General features: G+C 51.5%; 1 protein-coding gene across 4 annotated transcripts in view; it reads right to left on the reverse strand.

Moving 5' to 3' along the window:
- The window catches only part of TPP2 (tripeptidyl peptidase 2), a 252335-nt gene that overhangs the window by 86808 nt on the left and 143896 nt on the right, over positions 1–21631 (reverse strand). For all 4 annotated transcript variants that reach the window (XM_075336693.1, XM_075336691.1, XM_075336694.1 and 1 more), the window contains exon 21: positions 17122–17259. In XM_075336693.1, the coding sequence (XP_075192808.1) occupies positions 17122–17259 (138 nt within the window). The remainder of the gene's footprint in view (positions 1–17121; positions 17260–21631) is intronic.

Raw genomic sequence — 21631 nt, forward strand, 5'->3', positions numbered from 1 at the left:
AACAATACAAGACATTAATCTCTATGAGAGAATACAACATTGCAATGCATCATGATGACATGCGGGCGCTGAACTGCTGCCCTCCCCTCAGCCGCGTGGCATGGGATCCTGCCACATCTTCCCAAAGTTACAATCATGGCTTGAAGTTAAAGTCACAGCAAATATCTTAAATAGGATGTCCACTACTGGACATGACCGTCCTAAAGGCTATAGTGCCCTATATGATATCTAAAAACACACCCACCTACTAATCCGGCATTATTCCCCCGATGCCCACACCACTTTTGTCGGCCCTCATGTGACGAATGTCACACGAGTGCTGCAGCCAAACAATGCCATGAGAGTGCTGGAAGAAAAACGCCCATCTGGGAGGAGAGTATATTTTTTTTGTTTATTTGGGGCACCGTAGCATTTACAGGACCAATCCTGCGTATTTTTTTTTTTAACTTTGTTTTATTAACAGCCTATTCAAATCAAACACCATATAGCTGACACCGTGTACAGCGTTATACAATATAGTAGTAAACTGTTATGTGGCTTCCATGGTGCCAGCTATACCTAAAGCAGAGCAGTGCTGTGGTCTATACACCCAGCCATTTATAGATTCCAACGGATTTTATACTAAGCACACAGACAACTATCAATATGGCCTAAAAAGCGAAACGAAGGGAATTTTGTTTACTTACCGTAAATTCCTTTTCTTCTAGCTCCTATTGGGAGACCCAGACAATTGGGTGTATAGCTTCTGCCTCCGGAGGCCACACAAAGTATTACACTCAAAAGTGTAATCCCTCCCCTCTGCCTATACACCCTCCCGTGCATCACGGGCTCCTCAGTTTTGGTGCAAAAGCAGGAAGGAGGAAACTTCTAAATTGGTCTAAGGTAAATTCAATCCGAAGGATGTTCGGAGAACTGAAAACCATGAACCAAAAGAACCATTCAACATGAACAACATGTGTACACAAAAGAACAAACAGCCCGAAGGGAACAGGGGCGGGTGCTGGGTCTCCCAATTGGAGCTAGAAGAAAAGGAATTTACGGTAAGTAAACAAAATTCCCTTCTTTGTCGCTCCATTGGGAGACCCAGACAATTGGGACGTCCAAAAGCAGTCCCTGGGTGGGTAAAAGAATACCTCGATAAAAAGCCGAAAACGACCCCCTCTTACAGGTGGGCAACCGCCGCCTGAAGGACTCGCCTACCTAGACTGGCGTCTGCCGAAGCATAGGTATGCACCTGATAGTGTTTCGTGAAAGTGTGCAGACTAGACCAGGTAGCTGCCTGACACACCTGCTGAGCCGTAGCCCGGTGCCGCAATGCCCAGGACGCACCCACGGCTCTGGTAGAATGGGCTTTCAGCCCCAAAGGAAGCGGAAGCCCAGAAGAACGGTAGGCTTCAAGAATCGGTTCCTTGATCCACCGAGCCAAGGTTGACTTGGAAGCCTGCGAACCCTTACGCTGGCCAGCGACAAGGACAAAGAGCGCATCAGAACGGCGCAGGGGCGCCGTGCGAGACACGTAGAGCCGGAGTGCTCTCACCAGATCTAATGAGTGCAAATCCTTTTCACATTGGTGAATTGGATTAGGGCAAAATGAAGGTAAGGAGATATCCTGATTGAGATGAAAAGGAGATACCACCTTAGGGAGAAATTCCGGAACAGGACGCAGAACCACCTTATCCTGGTGAAAAACCAGGAAGGGGGCTTTGCATGACAGCGCTGCCAGCTCCGACACTCTACGGAGCGATGTAACTGCCACTAGAAATGCCACCTTCTGCGAAAGACGTGATAAAGAGACCTCCCGCAGCGGCTCGAAAGGTGGTTTCTGAAGAGCAGTTAGCACCCTGTTAAGGTCCTAGGGTTCCAGCGGACGCTTGTAAGGTGGGACTATGTCGCATGGAAAAACGGCCCTTGTGACAGCAAGTCTGGGCGGTCTGGGAGCACCCACGGTTGACCCACCGTGAGATGCCACAGATCCGGGTACCACGACCGCCTCGGCCAATCTGGAGCGACGAGAATGGCGCGACGACAGTCGGACCTGATTTTGCGCAGCACTCTGGGCAGCATCGCCAGAGGAGGAAATACATAAGGCAGTCGAAACTGCGACCAATCCTGAACTAATGCGTCCGCCGCCAGAGCTCTGTGATCTTGAGACCGGGCCATGAATGCCGGGACTTTGTTGTTGTGCCGTGACGCCATGAGATCGACGTCCGGCGTTCCCCAGCGGCGACAGATCTCTCGAAACACGTCTGGGTGAAGAGACCATTCCCCCGCGTCCATGCCCTGACGACTGAGAAAATCTGCTTCCCAGTTTTCTACGCCCGGGATGTGAACTGCGGAGATGGTGGAAGCTGTGGCTTCCACCCACTGCAGAATCCGTCGGACTTCCTGGAAGGCTTGACGACTGCGAGTGCCGCCTTGGTGGTTGATGTATGCGACGGCAGTGGCGTTGTCCGACTGGATCCGGATCTGCCTGCCCTCCAGCCACCGATGAAAGGCCAATAGAGCTAGATACACTGCCCTTATCTCCAGAATATTGATCTGAAGGGATGACTCTATCGGAGTCCAGGTTCCCTGAGCCCTGTGGTGGAGAAAAACCGCTCCCCACCCTGACAGGCTTGCGTCCGTGGTGACCACAGCCCAGGTTGGGGGTAGGAAGGATTTTCCCTGCGACTGAGAGTTGGGAAGGAGCCACCACTGAAGTGACATCTTGGTTGCAAGGGAAAGAGACGTTCCTGTCGAGGGAAGTCGACCTCCTGTCCCATTTGCGGAGAATGTCCCACTGGAGTGGCCGCAGATGGAATTGCGCGAAGGGCACTGCCTCCATCGCTGCCACCATCTTCCCCAGGAAGTGCATGAGGCGCCTCAAGGGGTGTGACTGACCCCGAAGAAGAGATTGCACCCCTGCCTGCAGAGAAAGCTGTTTGTCCAGCGGTAGCATGACTACCGCTGACTGAGTATGAAACTCCATCCCGAGGTAAGTCAGTGATTGGGTCGGTGTCAACTTGGATTTCGGGAAGTTGATGATCCACCCGAACTGCTGGAGAGTCCCAGAGCAACGGTAAGGCTGTGTTGACACGCCACCCGAGAAGGGGCCCTGACTAGGAGATCGTCTAAGTAGGGAATCACCGAGTGGCCCTGAGAGTGTAGGACCGCCACAACAGATGCCATGACCTTGGTGAACACCCGTGGGGCTGTCGCCAGGCCGAAAGGCAATGCCACGAACTGAAGGTGTTCGTCCCCGATGGCGAAACGCAAAAAGCGTTGATGTTCGGGTGCGATCGGCACATGGAGATAAGCATCCTTGATGTCGATCGATGCTAGGAAGTCTCCTTGTGACATCGATGCGATGACCGAGCGGAGAGATTCCATCCGAAACAGTCTGATGCTCACATGTCTGTTGAGTAGTTTGAGGTCCAGAACGGGACGGAACGAACCGTCCTTCTTTGGCACCACGAACAAGTTGGAGTAAAAGCCGCGACCATGTTCCTGGGGGGGGAACAGGGATCACAACTCCTTCTGTCTTCAGAGCGTCCACCGCCTGAAAAAGTGCATCGGCCCGCGCGGGGGGCGGAGAGGTTCTGAAGAAACGAGTCGGGGGACGAGAGCTGAACTCTATCCTGTAACCGTGAGACAGAATGTCTCTCACCCATCGGTCTTGAACATGTGGCCACCAGGCGTCGCAAAAGCGGGAGAGCCTGCCACCGACCGAGGATGCGGTTCGGGGATGCCGAGAGTCATGAAGAGGCCGCCTTGGAGGCATTGCCTCCGGCGGGTTTTTGGGGGCGTGGCTTAGCCCGCCACGCATAGGAGTTCCTCTGGCCTTTCTCCGGCCTGCTGGACGAAGAGGATTGGGGCTTGGCGGAGGGACGAAAGGACCGAAACCTCGATTGTATTTTCCGTTGCTGAGGTCTCTTCGGTTTGGACTGGGGTAAGGAGGAGTCCTTTCCCTTGGATTCCTTAATAATCTCATCCAATCGTTCGCCAAACAATCGGTCGCCAGAAAACGGCAAACCGGTTAAGAACCTCTTGGAAGCCGAGTCTGCCTTCCATTCGCGCAGCCACATGGCCCTGCGGACTGCCACAGAATTAGCGGATGCCACCGCTGTACGGCTAGCAGAGTCTAGAACTGCGTTCATGGCGTAGGAAGAAAAAGCTGACGCTTGAGAAGTCAAAGACGCAACCTGCGGAGCAGAATTACGTGTGACCGCATTAATCTCAGCCAGACAAGCTGAGATAGCTTGGATTGCCCACACGGCTGCAAAAGCCGGGGCAAAAGACGCGCCCGTGGCTTCATAGATGGATTTCACCAGGAGCTCTATCTGCCTGTCAGTGGCATCTTTTAGCGATGAGCCATCTGCAACCGATACCACAGATCTAGCCGCCAATCTAGAGACTGGAGGATCCACCTTGGGACATTGAGCCCAACCCTTAACAACGTCAGAGGGGAAGGGGTAACGTGTGTCAGTAAGGCGCTTAGTAAAGCGCTTGTCCGGAACCGCTCTGGGCTTCTGGACAGCATCTCTGAAGTTAGAGTGATCGAAAAACGCACTCCGTGTACGTTTAGGGAACCGAAACTGGTGTTTCTCCTGCTGAGACGTCGACTCCTCTACAGGTGGCGGCGGGGGAGATATATCTAACACCTCGTTGATGGACGAGATAAGGTCATTTACTATGGCGTCCCCTTCAGGTGTATCAAGATTGAGAGCAACGTCAGGGTCAGAGCCCTGAGCTGCGACGTCCGCCTCGTCCTCCAGAGAGTCCTCAAGCTGGGAACCCGAACAGCGTGAAGAAGTCGGGGAAGATTCCCAGCGAGCCCGCTTAGCCGGTCTGGGACTGTGGTCCGGGCAGGAGTCCTCCACGTGAGACCTAGGGCCCCCCCTGGGAGCGCGCTGCGGCGTGGACAGAGAGGGGCCTGGAGGGGACGATCCAACAGGGCCCGGGGCCTGTGTAAGGACCGGTCTGGACTGCAAAGCTTCAAGCAGCTTGGCAGACCATTTGTCCATAGACTGAGCCATGGATTGTGAAAGTGACTCAGAGAGTTTCTCAGCAAAAACGGCAAACTCTGTCCCTGCCGCCTGGACAGGGGGAGCAGGGGGGGTCTACCTGAGCCGAGGGGCCCACTAGTGACCGAGGCTCCGGCTGAGCAAGCAAAACAGGGGTCGAGCATTGCTCACAGTGAGGGTAGGTGGAACCCGCAGGTAACTTAGCTGCACAAGAGGTACAGGTCGCAAAATAACCCTGTGCCTTGGCACCCTTGCTCCTTGTGGACGACATGCTGTTGTCTCCTAGGAGAGTGATCACTGAGGGTATATGGGAAAAGGTATATAGCCCGACCGAACAGAAATATATATATATATATAGTATCTATTCCGGCACCCTAAGGGGACCAGCACCGGGTGACCGGTGTGGCTTACCGACCGCTAAAAAGCGGAGCGTGTGTCCTCCAGATTCCCTGCCTTAGGTCTCCCAGAGTTGCAGAGCTCTTTCCTGGAAATCCTCCACCGGCAGAATGTCAAAAAAATGGCTGCCGGAGCTCTCTGGGGAGGAGTGGAGCCGTGGGCGGCGCTAGAAAAGTGCGGGAATCTGGGGTCCCCACAGTGATCAGTGAGGGGGGAGGAAACATACAGGATGCTCCGGCCCTGACATCCGACGTCAGGTCGGCAGTCCCGCCCTTACCCCTGACAGACAGGCCCGGGGGCGGGAGTTTTGCTACTAGGCCGCAATGAAGCCAGGGAATAAATTTAAGACTGCGGCCGACAAGCAGGCGCGGAAGTCCGCCGGTCTTCACAAATCAGCAGCTGCTGCAGCGTCCGGGATGAAGGCGCTCCATGCACAGCCCCCATGGGGACACAGAGTACCTTAGAGATGCAGGGCCCGGTCCCTGAGGATGAATAGACTCCTGTCCGGCAGATTCCCACAGGGGCTGCGGAGGGAGCACAGTCCCAGTAACTGGATGACCGGTCAGGATCCCACTTCTCCCAGAGCCGCTAAGGGATGGTGAAGGAAAAACGGCATGAGGCTCCGGCCTTTGTACCCGCAATGGGTACCTCAACCTTAACAGCACCGCCGACGTAGTGGGGTGAGAAGGGAACATGCCGGGGGCCCCGTGGGGGCCCACTTTTCTTTCAACCGATATAACTAAAATGAGAATGCATGAGTGGATGTGTGCCTCCTTCCACACAAAGCATAAAACTGAGGAGCCCGTGATGCACGGGAGGGTGTATAGGCAGAGGGGAGGGATTACACTTTTTAAAGTGTAATACTTTGTGTGGCCTCCGGAGGCAGAAGCTATACACCCAATTGTCTGGGTCTCCCAATGGAGCGACAAGGAAAAAACAGGTAACAACAACAGCTACATAGTGTCGCAATATACAGTGCCTTGCAAAAGTATTCGGCCCCTTGAAATTTTCAACCTTTTCCCACATTTCAGGCTTCAAACATAAAGATAAAAATGTTAATGTTATGGTGAAGACTCAACAACAAGTGGGACACAATTGTGAAGTTGAACAAAAACAGATTTTTGTGTACTCACCGTAAAATCGTTTTCTCTTAGCCATCATTGGGGGACACAGGACCATGGGTGTTATGCTGCCTATCCATAGGAGGACACTAAGATGCAAAAGCATAGCTCCTCCTCTGAAGTATACACCCCCAGGCCGGGCCAGGCAACCTCAGTTTTAGTACACAAGCAGTATGAGAAAAAAAAAAAAAAAAAATAGTAAAAACTTCTCAACAGAGGAACATGAGAAAGGAAGAGTCATAACCAAATAAGGTACTGAGAGAACCAAGGCCCAACAGGGCAACAGGGTGGGTGCTGTGTCCCCCAATGATGGCTAAGAGAAAACGATTTTACGGTGAGTACACAAAAATCCGTTTTTCTCTGACGCCTCATTGGGGGACACAGGACCATGGGACGTCCTAAAGTAATCCATGGGTAGGAAACATAAAAGAAGACAACATAACCCAAGGACTAGGAACCAGTCCCGGACAGCCTGGAGCGCCTACTGAGAGAGGTGCTCTACTGCCGTTTGCAGAATTTTCCTACTCAGATTTGCCTCAGCTGAAACCTGGGTATGGACTCTGTAATGCTTTGAAAACGTATGTAGGCTAGACCAAGTCGCAGCCTTACACACCTGTTCCACTGAAGCCTGATGCCGAATGGCCCACGAAGCGCCAACTGCTCGCGTGGATTGAGCCCGCAGCCCACTTGGAATGGGCTTGAGTTGAAAGCGGTAGACGTCCTGGATCGCAGAGCGAATCCAGCGAGCCAGAGTCGCCTTTGAAGCTGCCTGTCCATTCTTAGGCCCCTCAGGAATGACGAGCAAAGAGTCCATTTTCCTAAAGGGAGCTGTCCTGGATATGTAATATCTGAGAGCTCTGACGAGGTCTAACGAATGCAGAGACCTTTCCACCCTATGAACCGGGTGTGGACAAAAGGAAGGCAGGACAATGTCCTCGTTCAAATGAAACGGGGTAAGAACCTTTGGAAGGAAATCTGGAAGGGGCCACAGAACCACCTTGTCCTGGTGAAAGATCAGAAAAGGCTCGCGGCAAGAGAGTGCTGCTAGCGCCGAAACCCATCTGATGGACGTAATTGCCACCAGAAATGTTACCTTCCAGGACAGAAGAGCAAGGGAGGATTCCTTGAGGGGTTCAAATTGAGACCTCTGGAGACCGTCTAGAACGAGGTTGAGGTCCCATGGTTCCAGCGCCCGTTTGTACGGGGGAACTAGATGGGAAACGCCCTAGAGGAAGGTCTTGACTTGCGGTTTCTGAGCCAGGCGGCATTGGTAGAAGATTGAGAGCGCCGAGACCTGCCCTTTAAGGGAACTGAAAGCCAACCCCGCTTGCAAGCCAGACTGTAGAAAGTCGAGAATTCTGGGGATGGCCAGAGGCATAGGCTGGACGTTAGTTTCCCTGCACCATGAAAGGAAGATTTTCCACGTACGGTGGTAAATGCGGGATGAAGCAGGCTTTCGGGCGCTGATCATGGTGGAAATAACCGCGGGGGAGAATCCCGCTCTTGTTAATACCCAAGTCTCAATGGCTATGCCGTCAGCTTCAGGGCTCTGGAGTTCTGGGATGTCTGGAAGGCGCCACGGTGTGTCTGTGAGCATTTGTACTAATTCGGCGTACCAGGCGCACCTGGGCCAGTACGGTGCTATCAGTATCACCGGGACTCCCTCTGCCTTGATCTTCCTGATTACCCGTGGCAGCAGGGGTAGAGGTGGAAATATGTAAGGCAGGCGGAAGTGGTGCCAGGAGCAGACTAGAGCATCCGCGCCGATGGACTGCGGGTCGCGTGACCTGGCTATGAACGCGGGTACCTTTGCATTCAACCTTGAGGCCATTAGGTCCACCTCTGGTGTGCCCCAGCGAGTGCAGATGTGTAAAAACACATCTGGGTGGAGAGACCATTCTCCGGCAGCCAGGCCTTGGCGACTTAGAAAGTCTGCTGCCCAGTTCTCTACCCCCGGTATGTGTACCGCAGATATCACTGATCCCGTCGATTCGGCCCAGCTGAGGATCTTGTGGGCCTCGAGATAAGCCGCTTTGCTGCGGGTGCCCCCCTGCCGATTGATATAGGCTACAGCTGTTGCATTGTCCGATTGGACTCGAATCTGACGACCCGCTAGCAGAGGGCAGAACGCTCTGATCGCGAGGAAGATCGCACGGAGTTCCAGGATGTTTATGGGTAGTTAAGACTCCTGGGACATCCAACGTCCTTGAGCAGTGTGGTGCCGGTACACTGCTCCCCAGCCTAGGTAGGAGGCTGGCGTCCGTGGTCAGGACCAGCCAGTTCACTGGGATAAAAGATCTCCCCTTCGATAGGGATGAGACCGAAGCCACCAGCGGAGTGCGTACCTGACTGAAGGCGTCAGGTGAAGATGTCTGTCCAGGGAGAAGGGGCTCTTGTCCCAGGCCGCTAGAAGGGCTAGCTGCAGTGGGCGGAGGTGCAGTTGAGCAAAGGGTACTGCTTCCATAGCTGCCACCATCCTGCCGAGCACTTTCATGCTGAATCGATTGGAGCAAGACGGAGGACGTAGAAGGCAGCGTACCGCTCGTTGAAGAGCGATCGCCTTGTCCTGAGGGAGAAGGCTCAAGCCCCGACGGGTGTCCAGGGACATGCCCAGGAAGGTGATGGATCATGATGGGATCGGGGATAATTTGTCCAGATTCACTAGCCACCCTAAGCGGGATAGGGTGTCCACAGTGATCTGTACGCTGGTTAAGCAGTCGCGGAAGGAGGGGGCCTTGAGGAGGTCGTCAAAGTAAGGGAGAACGACTACTCCCCTGGCGTGAAGGACGCTCATGGCGGCCGCCATGACTTTGGTGAAGACCCTTGGTGCGGTGTTTGAGAGAAAGAACCAACTCGGGGGTCGGGTCCGAAATTCTATGTGGTAACCGGAAGACACAAGGTCTCGCACCCATTTGTCGTCTGAGGCGGCAGCCCAGATGTGATGAAAGAGCCGCAGTCGACCTCCTACAATGAGTGTGTCTACCGGGGTGCCGAAGGAGTCATGAGGGGGAAAAACGTCGTGGCCGAGTCTCCCTAGTCCTGGACTGTTTCGGTCTAGGCTGCCATGACGAAGTGGGTTTCGGGGAGAGCTGAGAAGGTCGGTCCCTGCATAGTCCGCAGCTGGTGGCGGGGACAGCACGGGATGTCAACCAACCAAATGAGTTCCGAAAGGAGCGGAACGAGGACTGTGGACGTCTGGTGAAGGACGTCCTGGACTTCAGCTGGGGGAGGGAGGTACTCTTTCCTCCCGTGGCGTCAGAAATGAGCTAGTCCAGACGTTCGCCAAACAAATTGGTCTGGCAAAAAGGGAAGGCCCGTGAGAGACTACTTGGAGGCAGAGTCCGCTCGCCATTGTCGTTGCCAGAGAGCTCTACAGATGGCTATGGTATTTGAGGCGGCAAAAGCTGCGCAGGTAGCAGCGTCTATGGAGGCCTGCATGAGGTACTCCGCCGCAGCGGCAATTTGAGCTGTTACCTCTGTGAAGGTATGAGTGAACTGGGATTCCTCAAGTGAAGTGTTAAGGGATTCTGCCCAGACCGAGATCGCCTTTGTGACCCACACAGCGGCAAAGGAGGGCGAGAGGGAGGAACCCGCAGCCTCAAAAGCAGAGCGGGCGAGGTGCTCCACCTGTCGGGTCCTTGATGGAGGAACCATCGGGTAAAGACAGGAGCATCTTTGTGGTAAGGCGGGAGACCGGGAGGGGTGGGGGTGGGGGTTGGGGGTCGACCGAGGGCGGATCGGCCCAGCCCTTAGGGGCTGTTACCGAAGCGCCTGTCAGGCTTCTCCCTTTGCTTTGTGAGGATATCCTGAAACTCTGGGTGATCAGCGAAAACCTTTTGGGGTTTCCTTGCCCTCTTAAAGGAGACCGCCTGGTCAGTGGTAGTGGATGGGGGATCCTCCACATGCAGAGTTTGGTTGATTGCTGCTATAAGGGAGTCTATTGCAGTTTGATCATCTGGGGAGGTTGAAACCAAGGAATCCTCTTGGTATAAACAGCATTCTCCCTCCTCCAGCTCTTCAGAAGCCGTGGAGTGTGTGGGAGAGCCTGCCCTGTGTGCTCCCGAGGGAGAGCCCGCTGGAGACACCCGGCCGTGTGCTCTTTTCCTGATCCCTGCAACCGGTGAAGCATGTGCCCGGATTACCTCAGAAAGATCCTCCATAGGGGTATCCTCAGGCTGCGTTCCGTCTAGGGACCCAGAAGGGTGTGGAGGACGACATTGCATAGCCAGCACTAGGTTCTGTGACAGTTTTTCCATGGATTGGGAAAGAAACTGTGCCCATTCCGGTGGGCTGGGAGCCCTAGGCTCTGGGCTGACTGTTGCGGCGGTGGTGGCAGGGGGGTCTTGGGGGGCTATAGGGGCACAAGACTCACAGAGAGAAGAGGTGTGTTTACGTGGTAGCTCAGCATGGCAGGCAGTGCAGGCTGAATAATAAACTATGTGGGCCTTAGCACTCTTAGTGCCCTTAGAATTCTGCATGTTCCTAATAGGAGTATGCCAGGAGGGGGAGCAATGCTCAGCAGAGCTACAAGTGAAGCAAGCACCTCACCAGAATCAGCCGATGGCCCTGTCCTCAGGAAGGATTAAGCTCTATGGAGATCTTCGCACGCTTTCCTGGTGGGGGCGGGGCTTATCGCGGCCACGGGGGGTGGGGCTTAGCGCTAAAAGAGCACGAAGATTAAGTCAGTGCCCCCCCCCCCTCTATGGGTAGTAAAAAAAACGGCAGGAAGGGAGCTTCTGATAGTTTTCCTCACTCTCCCTCCAGTCAGCACACAGCTTGTCACTGGTGGTTATCAGCCGGCTTTTCTGCTAGAGCAAATAAACAGCGTGAGTCCCTGAGCCCTGGGCCCTCCCCCTGCCACCGGGAAATTATCTGCAGGACTTTCTGCAAACAGGAGTGACTCTCTCTCCCCCCCCCCCCCCCTCCTCCAGCCAGCAAGCTAGAGAAAAGTTAACACTGTGTGCAGGATCCTTGGGGCTCTCCTCCTTGCACTCAGCAAGGGACTTTCTCATAATAAATACTGTAAATGTCCTGGGAGCCTTCCCTGCAGCGTCTTTTCTCCCTTTGTCTGGGAAACCAGTCAGGGGGGATCTCACCTTAAAACACTGCTTCCGTCCAGGCAGTGAAAATAGCAGAGTCAGCTTGCTGTGTCCGGTCACACCAGTGCCATATTCAACTCAGAGCCTGCAAAGAGGGGCTGAGGAATTGGGCTATAGGGACACCGGCCTCTACCCTGGGCTTTGGAAAATCGGTGTCTGTGGAACCCGTCATCCAGCCCAGGATCCAGCGTCGCAGGAGGGGGTACGTGGAGGAGACACTCCACGTTCCCGCCCGTTGATGGTAGTGGGAGATCGGTCCCAAAAGGAAACAGTCGCCCTCAAAAAATAAACCTTGAAAGGAAGTACCTCCTACAGACACTAAGCTAAAACTGGGGTTGCCTGGCCCGGCCAGGGGGTGTATACTGCAGAGGAGGAGCTATGCTTTTGCATCTACTTAGTGTCCTACTATGGATAGGCAGCATAACACCCATGGTCCTGTGTCCCCCAATGAGGCGTCAGAGAAAATGTATTGCTTTTCTTAAACTTTTTTAAAAAATAAAAACTGAAAAGTGGGGCGTGCAATATTATTCGTCCCCTTTAAGTTAATCCTTTGTAGCGCCACCTTTTGCTGTGATTACAGCACAAGTCGCTTGGGGTATGTTTTGATCAGTTTTGCACATCGAGACACTGAAATTCTTGCCCATTCTTCCTTTGCAAATAGCTCAAGCTGAGTAAGGTTGGATGGAGAGCGTTTGTGAACAGCAGTTTTCAGCTCTTTCCACAGATTCTCGATTGGATTCAGGTCTGGACTTTGACTTGGCCATTCTAACACCTGGATATGTTTATTTGTGAACCATTCCATTGTAGATTTTGCTTTATTTTTTGGATCATTGTCTTGTTGGAAGACAAATCTCCGTCCCAGTGTCAGGTCTTTTGCAGACTCCAACAGGTTTTCCTCAAAATGGTCCTGTATTTGGCTCCATTCATCTTCCCATCAATTTTAACCATCTTCCCTGTCCCTGCTGAAGAAAAGCAGGCCCAAACCATGATTCTGCCACCACCATGTTTGACAGTGGGGATGGTGTGTTCAGGGTAATGAGCTGTGTTGCTTTTCCGCCAAACATATCGTTTGGCATTGTGCCCAAATAGTTCAATTTGGTTTCATCTGACCAGAGCACCTTCTTCCACATATTTGGTGTCTCCCCCAGGTGGCTTGTGGCAAACTTTAAACACTTTATGGATATCTTTGAGAAATGGCTTTCTTCTTACCACTCTTCCATAAAGGCCAGATTTGTGTAGTGTACGATTGATTGTTGTCCTATGGACAGACTGTCCCATCTCAGCGGTAGATCTTTGCAGTTCCTCCAGAGTGATTATGGGCCTCTTGGCTGCATGTCTGATCAGTCTTCTCCTTGTTTGAGATCAAAGTTTGGATGGACGGCCCGGTCTTTGTAGATTTGCAGTGGTATGATAATCCTTCCATTTCAATATGATAGCTTGCACTGTGCTCGTTGGGATGTTTAAAGTTTTGGAAATCTTTTTGTAACCAAATCCGGCCTTAAAATTTCTCCACAACAGTATCACGGACTTGCCTGTTGTGTTCCTTGGTCTTCATGATGCTCTCTGTGCTTTAAACATAACACAGACTATCACAGAGCAGGTGTATTTAAACGGAGACTTGATTACATACAGGTGGCTTATATTTATCATCAGTCATTTAGGACAATTAACTTCTGGAGTGAGTTTGCTGCACTGAAAGTAAAAGGGGACGAATAATATTGCACGCCCCACTTTTCAGTTATTTACTTTAAAAAAGTTTAAAATAAGCAATAAATTTGGTTCAACTCCACAATTGTGTTTCACTTGTTGATTCTTCACCATAACATTAACATTTTTATCTTTATGTTTGAAGCCTGAAATGTGGGAAAAGAATGAAAAAAATTCAAGGGAGCCAAATACTTTTGCAAGGCACTGTACCACTGTGTAGCATTCTGCCCTCTAACACCCAGAGGGATCTATCAGTGTCACAATGATCTTTTTTAGGCTTCTATAAAGTGTGCGAGGGGGAGAAGTTCCACAGGTCCCAAATTTTATTGAATTTTTCTGGGCGCCCCCTGTTGTAGTATACCACCTGTTCATAGGGCATAATTGTATTGACTAATTTGACCCAGAACTGCACTTACTCCTGCGTATTTTTTTTTTTTTTTTAGGGAGGTGGGGGGGGGGTTCTGCATTGGAGTGGTGCTTTAAACCCAAGTCCCCTGCCCCAAGTCTTAGGGGTATGTTCACACACGGCTTTTTTTTTTTTTTTTTTACCACAAAGATGCAGTGTTTGTCCCAAAGAAACGCATCAAAAACGCACCAAGAAACTCAGAGCGTTTGACACGTTTTTACTGCATTTTTCAAGTCAAATCTATTGACTAGAAGAGCTCAAAAATGCTGGAAAAACATAAAAAGAATTGACATCCTGCATCTTGGGTGCATCTTCAAAAATGCAGCTAAGATGCAGCCAACAAAAGATGCCCAGTGTGGACAGCAAAATCAAAAGCTCAGACTTTGCTGGAGAAGGAAATGCATGCATGTAGGTGCATCTTTGTGACGTAAAAAAAAGCACCAAAATTGCAGCAAAAGACGCCCTGTGTGAACTTAGCCTTATACTCACCCTCAGACATCTTCACCTTTTTTCAGTGTCACTCCAGTCCCGCAGCCCTATCTTATGCCCTTATATTCTGACTGGCTCGTAGTCAGAAGTTAAGTCACAAGCCCAGAATGAAAGTCTATAAGAACCAGAAAAAAAGGAACCTTGATAGCCCTACGATAAGTAATGGGGTCCATTGGGCACTGCTGGTGTCCAGCATGAGACTGCTCCAGTGCCACTATCATGTTTTCTACTTCTATGATGGAGCCAAAAACACAGATGAATGACAGTGATGTGAAAGGAGCTGGAGCTAAGCTCCTCAGCAGCACAAATCTCTCTAGCAGTTTGGAGTGTGGGCTCTGGGTTGAAAGCATAGTCTATGGTGGATGTAAGGCCTTGTGCGCACTAGGCGTTTTTAGCGGCGTTTTTTACCGCGTTTTTGTGCTGAAAACGCAGTGACATTGCTTCCCCAGCAATGTCAATGGGTTTTCATAAGTGCTGTCCGCACACAGCGGTTTTTTTTTAGCTGCGTTTTTGTGGTGACCACAAAAACGCAGCATGTCAATTATTTCTGCGTTTTTCACCCATTGAGTTCAATGAGATGTTCATAAACGCAATGAAAAAGGCACATTGCAAATATAGCTGCGTTTCTATGACTAAAAACGCAGCTATAAACGCAAGGGGTGGGCAGTACAGTGACGTGTACAGGAAGAGGATTCCTTCTGTTGGTAAACACAGAAGCATGAATCCTCCCGGTACCGTCACCGCTGCCTCCACCTCCCGTCCTGTGCCATGTCAGCTCCGTGCGGCGCCATGTCTGGGCGGGAGGTGGAGGCAGCGGCGAAAACCAAAGTGAACAGTAGAAAAAAAAAATGTCATATATACTCACCTGTCTGCAGGGTCCCGGTGCCATGTCCGCTCCTGTCCCGGTCCCGCCGCTCTGGCTGTGTGCAGTCTCCCCGGGGCAGGACCTTGCTTGCAGGACCTGGCGCTGATCACCTGATGCAGTCACCTGACGCATCAGCTGATCGGAATTCTCGCGGTGTCGCCCGGCCGGCTATCAGCTGATCCTGCCGTCAGGAGACTTCATCAGCTGATTACCGGCAGCTCCTGCAGCGATCGGACGGGATCAGACTCCTGTCCAATCGATCGCTCTAGGAGCTGCCGGTCATCAGCACAGCACATAAGTGAGTATTTTTTTTTTTTTTTTTCTACTGATGCATCATCTGATTGTATAACCGGCTTTTATACAATCAGCTGATGTGTGATGTGATTCAGGCACTTGATCCTGACACATCATCTGATCGCTCTGCCTTCCAGCAAACCGATCAGATGATATTGGATCCGGATTGGACGGCGCGGGACCCTGACCCAGGATTACTGCGGAGGGGGGTTTATTTCAATAAAGATGGAGTCACTAATTGTGTTGTGTTTTATTTCTAATAAAAACAAATTTCTGTGTGTTGTGTTTTTTTTTATCTTTACTAGAAATTCATGGTGGCCATGTCTAATATTGGCGTGACACCATGAATTTCGGGCTTAGGGCTAGCTGATAATATACAGCTATCCCTAACTCCATTATTACCTAGCTAGCCACCCGGCATCAGGGCAGCTGGAAGAGTTGGATACAGCGCCAGAAGATGGCGCTTCTATGAAAGCGCCATTTTCTGGGGTGGCTGCGGACTGCAATTCGCAGTGGGGGTGCCCAGAGATCTTGGGTACCCTGCACTGTGGATTCCAATCCCCAGCTGCCTAGTTGTACCCGGCTGGACTCAAAAATTAGGCGAAGCCCACGTCATTTTTTTTTTTTTTTTTTAATTATTTCATGAAATTCATGAAATAATTAAAAAAAAGGGCTTCTCTATATTTTTGGTTCCCAGCCGGGTACAAATAGGCAGCTGGGGGTTGGGGGCAGCCCGTACCTGCCTGCTGTACCCGGCTAGCATACAAAAATATGGCGAAGCCCATGTCATTTTTTTTTTCTTTTTGGGCAAAAAACTGCATACACTGGTGAATGGAGGATGCTGAGCCTTGTAGTTCTGCAGCTGCTGTCTGCTCTCCTGCATACACTAGTACTGCAGCTGTCTGCTCTCCTGTATACAATGAACATTTTGAAGAAGGAAATGACATCAGACCTTTTTTTTTTTTTTTCATCAACAATCTTTAATGGCATTGTGCACTGATTAAAAACGCAGTGAGCAAAAACGCAGCAAAAAACGCACCAAATCGCAGCAAAAACGCATGCGTTTTTGCCGCGTTTTTTTAGCCGCGGGTGCGTTTTTTGAGACAAAAACGCACATAAAAACGCAGCGTGAAAAAAACGCCTAGTGCGCACATACCCTAATGGTGTCCATTCCTCAGAGACCAGGGTGAGCAGCTACACATCTGCAGTTCTCTTTCATGGACAGCAACTAACATGGAAAACGTGAAAAACTGAAAGCTTGAAGGGATGTTCCCATTTCATATATATCTGCAGGATATATGATAGAAGGTACAGCAAATACAGATCCCACTTACACCTCCAACTATCTCAAAAACGGAACCCTGATGAGTGCCATGACCAGTGCGGGGGAAGGGATGAAAAGGCTTTCAATTGTATGTGAATCCTGACCATCTCACCCAGTCTGTAGGTAAATGTGGGTCCAGTCTACTGTACTATACATTTACACCACATCCTATCAATATGCCATGAATCTACAAGAGAGGATTGGCGGTCGCTTGGCTCATATATACAGATTCAAACTACGTATCCACTGTATTCTTTCAACACGACTACCGGTAGTAGCCAAACATTTTTTTCGGGGGCCAGAATAATTAGCATCTCAAGTGTCACAGAAATCCTACACAGCAGATGTAGCCAAGACCTTTATCCTTCATCTCTTCTCCTAGAGGACACAGCACATTATTTCATGCTAATACTTTACCTGATGGGGGTACGCATCTCCTGAGCCCATATGCCTTTTGTTCTGGTCATATATAATCCAAAGTTGGCTGTCATATTCCGATTCATACAACAGCTCACAGAGTAAGGGGCAGCTCGGTGTTACTTCTCCACATTTAGGCTGACAATAAGAAGAAAAAAAAAAAAAGATCAGAATATTTATTCTATAATTAAAGTTTTAAACTAAGAAATGAGAATGTGTGGTTTTTTTTTGTTTTTTTTATATTACACTATTCAGACACGTAGTGGTACTAAGTGCTAGGCCTCTTCTCCAGTAGCGTTTTTGTCCTGCAAATTCCCTCGCATTGAGAAATGGTTTGCAATCTTGCAAATGGTTTCTAATGATGCGGTCTCCATTTCCCTGTTTTTCTCAGACGATACACGGGCTCTCCTTGAAATCGCAGCATGCTGCGATTTGCTGCGATTCTCAGCTCTCTCACCCCCATGCAAGTCAGAATCCGGGTGGCATGCGCATGTCACACGGATCCTGACACTTGCATACCGGGTCAGACTGGCTACCGGAGGAATCTCCTGTAAAACCAGTCCTGGCCGCGGTTAATGAACCCCGGAGCTGTCACCTGAGCTCCAGACTGCAGCCTGAACAGCGAGCGCTGAGTGATTGATTCCCCGGCCATTGCTGTTCAGGTCAGCACAGCTGCAAACAGATCATGCAGATCTCTGGAGCTCAGGTTACAGCTCTGGAGCTCAGTGCAGGTAACCGCGGCCAGGACTTGTTTTACAGGAGATTTCTCCCGTAGCCAGCCCTACACTGCTTACCTAAATACTCACAAAGCACTCGCATGACGCTCACATGTCATACGGATGCTATGTGAGGAAAAAAAACACACACCGTACGCAGATCACACGCAGGATACTCGACTCACATTTTGAGCCGAGTATCGCTGTGATTTAAAAAACGCTAGTGGAGAAGAGGCCCTAAGAGGGAACGCAACAAGAATGAAGGGAATTTTGTTACTTACCGTAAATTCCTTTTCTTCTAGCTCCTATTGGGAGACCCAGACGATTGGGTGTATAGCTACTGCCTCCGGAGGCCACACAAAGCATTACACTAAAAAGTGTAAGGCCCCTCCCCTTCTGGCTATACACCCCCAGTGGGATCACTGGCTCACCAGTTTTAGTGCAAAAGCAAGAAGGAGGAAAGCCAATAACTGGTTTAAACAAATTCACTCCGAGTAACATCGGAGAACTGAAAAAACCGTTCAACATGAACAACATGCGTACCCGAAACAACCCAAAAATCCCGAAGGACAACAGGGCGGGTGCTGGGTCTCCCAATAGGAGCTAGAAGAAAAGGAATTTACGGTAAGTAACAAAATTCCCTTCTTCTTCGTCGCTCCATTGGGAGACCCAGACGATTGGGACGTCCAAAAGCTGTCCCTGGGTGGGTAAAGAAATACCTCATGTTAGAGCTGCGAAGACAGCCCTCCCCTACGGGGAGGCAACTGCCGCCTGCAGGACTCTTCAACCTAGGCTGGCGTCCGCCGAAGCATAGGTATGCACCTGATAATGTTTGGTGAAAGTGTGCAGACTCGACCAGGTAGCTGCCTGGCACACCTGTTGAGCCGTAGCCTGGTGTCGTAATGCCCAGGACGCACCCACGGCTCTGGTTGAATGGGCCTTCAGCCCTGATGGAACCGGAAGCCCAGCAGAACGGTAGGCTTCAAGAATTGTTTCTTTGATCCATCGAGCCAGGGCGGCCTTAGAAGCCTGCGACCCTTTGCGCTTATCAGCGACAAGGACAAAGAGTGCATCCGAACGGCGCAAGGGCGCCGTGCGGGAAATGTAGATTCTGAGTGCTCTCACCAGATCTAACAAATGTAAATCCTTCTCATACCGATGAACTGCATGAGGACAAAACGAAGGCAAGGAGATATCCTGATTAAGATGAAAAGAGGATACCACCTTCGGGAGAAACTCCTGAATGGGGCGCAGCACTACCTTGTCCTGGTGGAAGACCAGGAAGGGAGTCTTGGATGACAGCGCTGCCAGCTCAGACACTCTCCGAAGAGATGTGATCGCTACCAGAAAAGCCACTTTCTGGGATAGTCTAGAAAGTGAAACCTCCCTCAGAGGCTCGAAGGGCGGCTTCTGGAGGGCAACTAGTACCCTGTTCAGATCCCATGGATCTAACGGCCGCTTGTACGGGGGAACGATATGGCAAACCCCCTGTAGGAACGTGCGCACCTTAGGAAGGCGTGCCAAACGCCTCTGAAAAAAGACGGATAGCGCCGATACCTGACCTTTAAGGGAGCCGAGCGCCAAACCTTTTCCTAACCCAGATTGCAGGAAAGGAAGAAAGGTAGGCAATGCAAATGGCCAGGGAGACACTCCCTGAGCAGAGCACCAGGATAAGAATATCCTCCACGTTCTGTGGTTCTCAGCGGACGTGGGCTTCCTAGCCTGTCTCATGGTGGCAACGACCCCGTGGAATAATCCTGAAGACGCTAGGATCCAGGACTCAATGGCCACACAGTCAGGTTCAGGGCCGCAGAATTCCGATGGAAAAACGGCCCTTGGGACAGTAAGTCTGGTCGGTCTGGTAGTGCCCACGGTTGGCCGACCGTGAGCTGCCACAGATCCGGATACCACGCCCTCCTCGGCCAGTCTGGGGCGACGAGTATGACGCGGCTGCAATCGGATCTGATCTTGCGTAGCACTCTGGGCCAGAGTGCCAGAGGTGGAAACACATAAGGGAGCCGGAACTGCGACCAATCTTGCACTAGGGCGTCTGCCGCCAGCGCTCTTTGATCGCGAGACCGTGCGATGAAGGTTGGGACCTTGTTGTTGTGCCGGGACGCCATTAGGTCGACGTCCGGCCTTCCCCAGCGGCGACAGATTTCCTGAAACACGTCCGGGTGAAGGGACCATTCCCCTGCGTCCATGCCCTGGCGACTGAGGAAGTCTGCTTCCCAGTTTTCTACGCCGGGGATGTGAACTGCGGATATGGTGGAGGCCGTGGCTTCCACCCACATCAGAATCCGCCGGACTTCCTGGAAGGCTTGCCGACTGCGTGTCCCTCCTTGGTGATTGATGTATGCCACCGCTGTGGAGTTGTCCGACTGAATTCGGATCTGCTTTCTTTCCAGCCACTGCTGGAAGGCTAGTAGGGCAAGATACACTGCTCTGATTACCAGAACATTGATCTGAAGGGTGGGCTCCTGCTGAGTCCACGTACCCTGAGCCCTGTGGTGGAGAAAAACCGCTCCCCAGCCTGACAGACTCGCGTCTGTCGTGACCACCGCCCAAGACGGTGGTAGGAAGGATCTTCCCTGTGATAATGAGGTGGGAAGAAGCCACCATTGCAGAGAGTCCTTGCCGTCTGTGAAAGGGATACTTTCCTGTTCAGGGATGTTGACTTCCCGTCCCATTGGCGGAGAATGTCCCATTGAAGTGGACGCAGATGAAACTGCGCAAACGGAACCGCCTCCATTGCCGCCACCATCTTCCCGAGGAAGTGCATGAGGCGTCTTAAGGAGTGCGACTGACCTTGAAGGAGAGTCTGCACCCCAGTCTGTAGTGACCGCTGCTTGTCCAGCGGAAGCTTCACTACCGCTGAGAGGGTATGAAACTCCATGCCAAGATACGTTAGTGATTGGGTCGTGACAGGTTTGACTTTGAGAAGTTGATGATCCACCCGAACGTCTGGAGAGTCTCCAGCGCAACATTCAGGCTGAGTTGGCATGCCTCTTGAGAGGGTGCCTTGACAAGTAGATCGTCCAAGTAAGGGATCACAGAGTGTCCCTGTGAGTGCAAGACTGCTACCACTGCCGTCATGACCTTGGCGAACACCCGTGGGGCTGTCGCCAGCCCGAATGGCAGCGCTACGAACTGAAGATGGTCGTTTCCTATCACGAAACTTAGAAAAACATTGGTGCTCTGTAGCAATCGGCACGTGGAGATAAGCATCTTTTATGTCAATTGATGCTAGGAAATTTCCTTGAGACATTGAGGCAATGACGGAGCGGAGGGTATCATCCGGAACCGCCTGGCCTCCACGTGCTTGTTGAGCAGTTTTAGGTCCAGAACGGAACGGAAAGAGCCATCCTTTTTTGGCACCACAACCAGATTGGAGGAAAACCGCGTCTTGTTCCTGAAGAGGAACCGGGATTACCACTCCTTCTGCTCGCAGAAGAGCATCTGCTCGGTGGGGAGGTGGGGACGTTCTGAAGAATCGAGTCGGAGGACGAGAACAGAACTCTGTCCTGTGCACGTGGGCACACTGTCCCTCACCCACCGGTCTGTGACCTGTGGCAGCTAAATGTCGCCAAAGGCGAGCGAGTCTGCCATCAACCGCGGATGCGGAGAGATGAGAGAGCTGAGAGTCATGAGGAGACCGCCTTGGTAGCGGTTCCTCCGGCTGCCTTCCTTGGGCGTGATTGAGCCCGGCCGGAAGCTGAGCCCCTCTGAGGCTTTTCAGCCCTTTTGGACGAGGACAATTGGGACCTGCCCGAGCCTGGGAAGGACCGAAACCT

The sequence above is a fragment of the Anomaloglossus baeobatrachus genome, chromosome 2 (assembly GCF_048569485.1).
Source record: "Anomaloglossus baeobatrachus isolate aAnoBae1 chromosome 2, aAnoBae1.hap1, whole genome shotgun sequence".
Lineage (NCBI taxonomy): Eukaryota > Metazoa > Chordata > Amphibia > Anura > Aromobatidae > Anomaloglossus > Anomaloglossus baeobatrachus.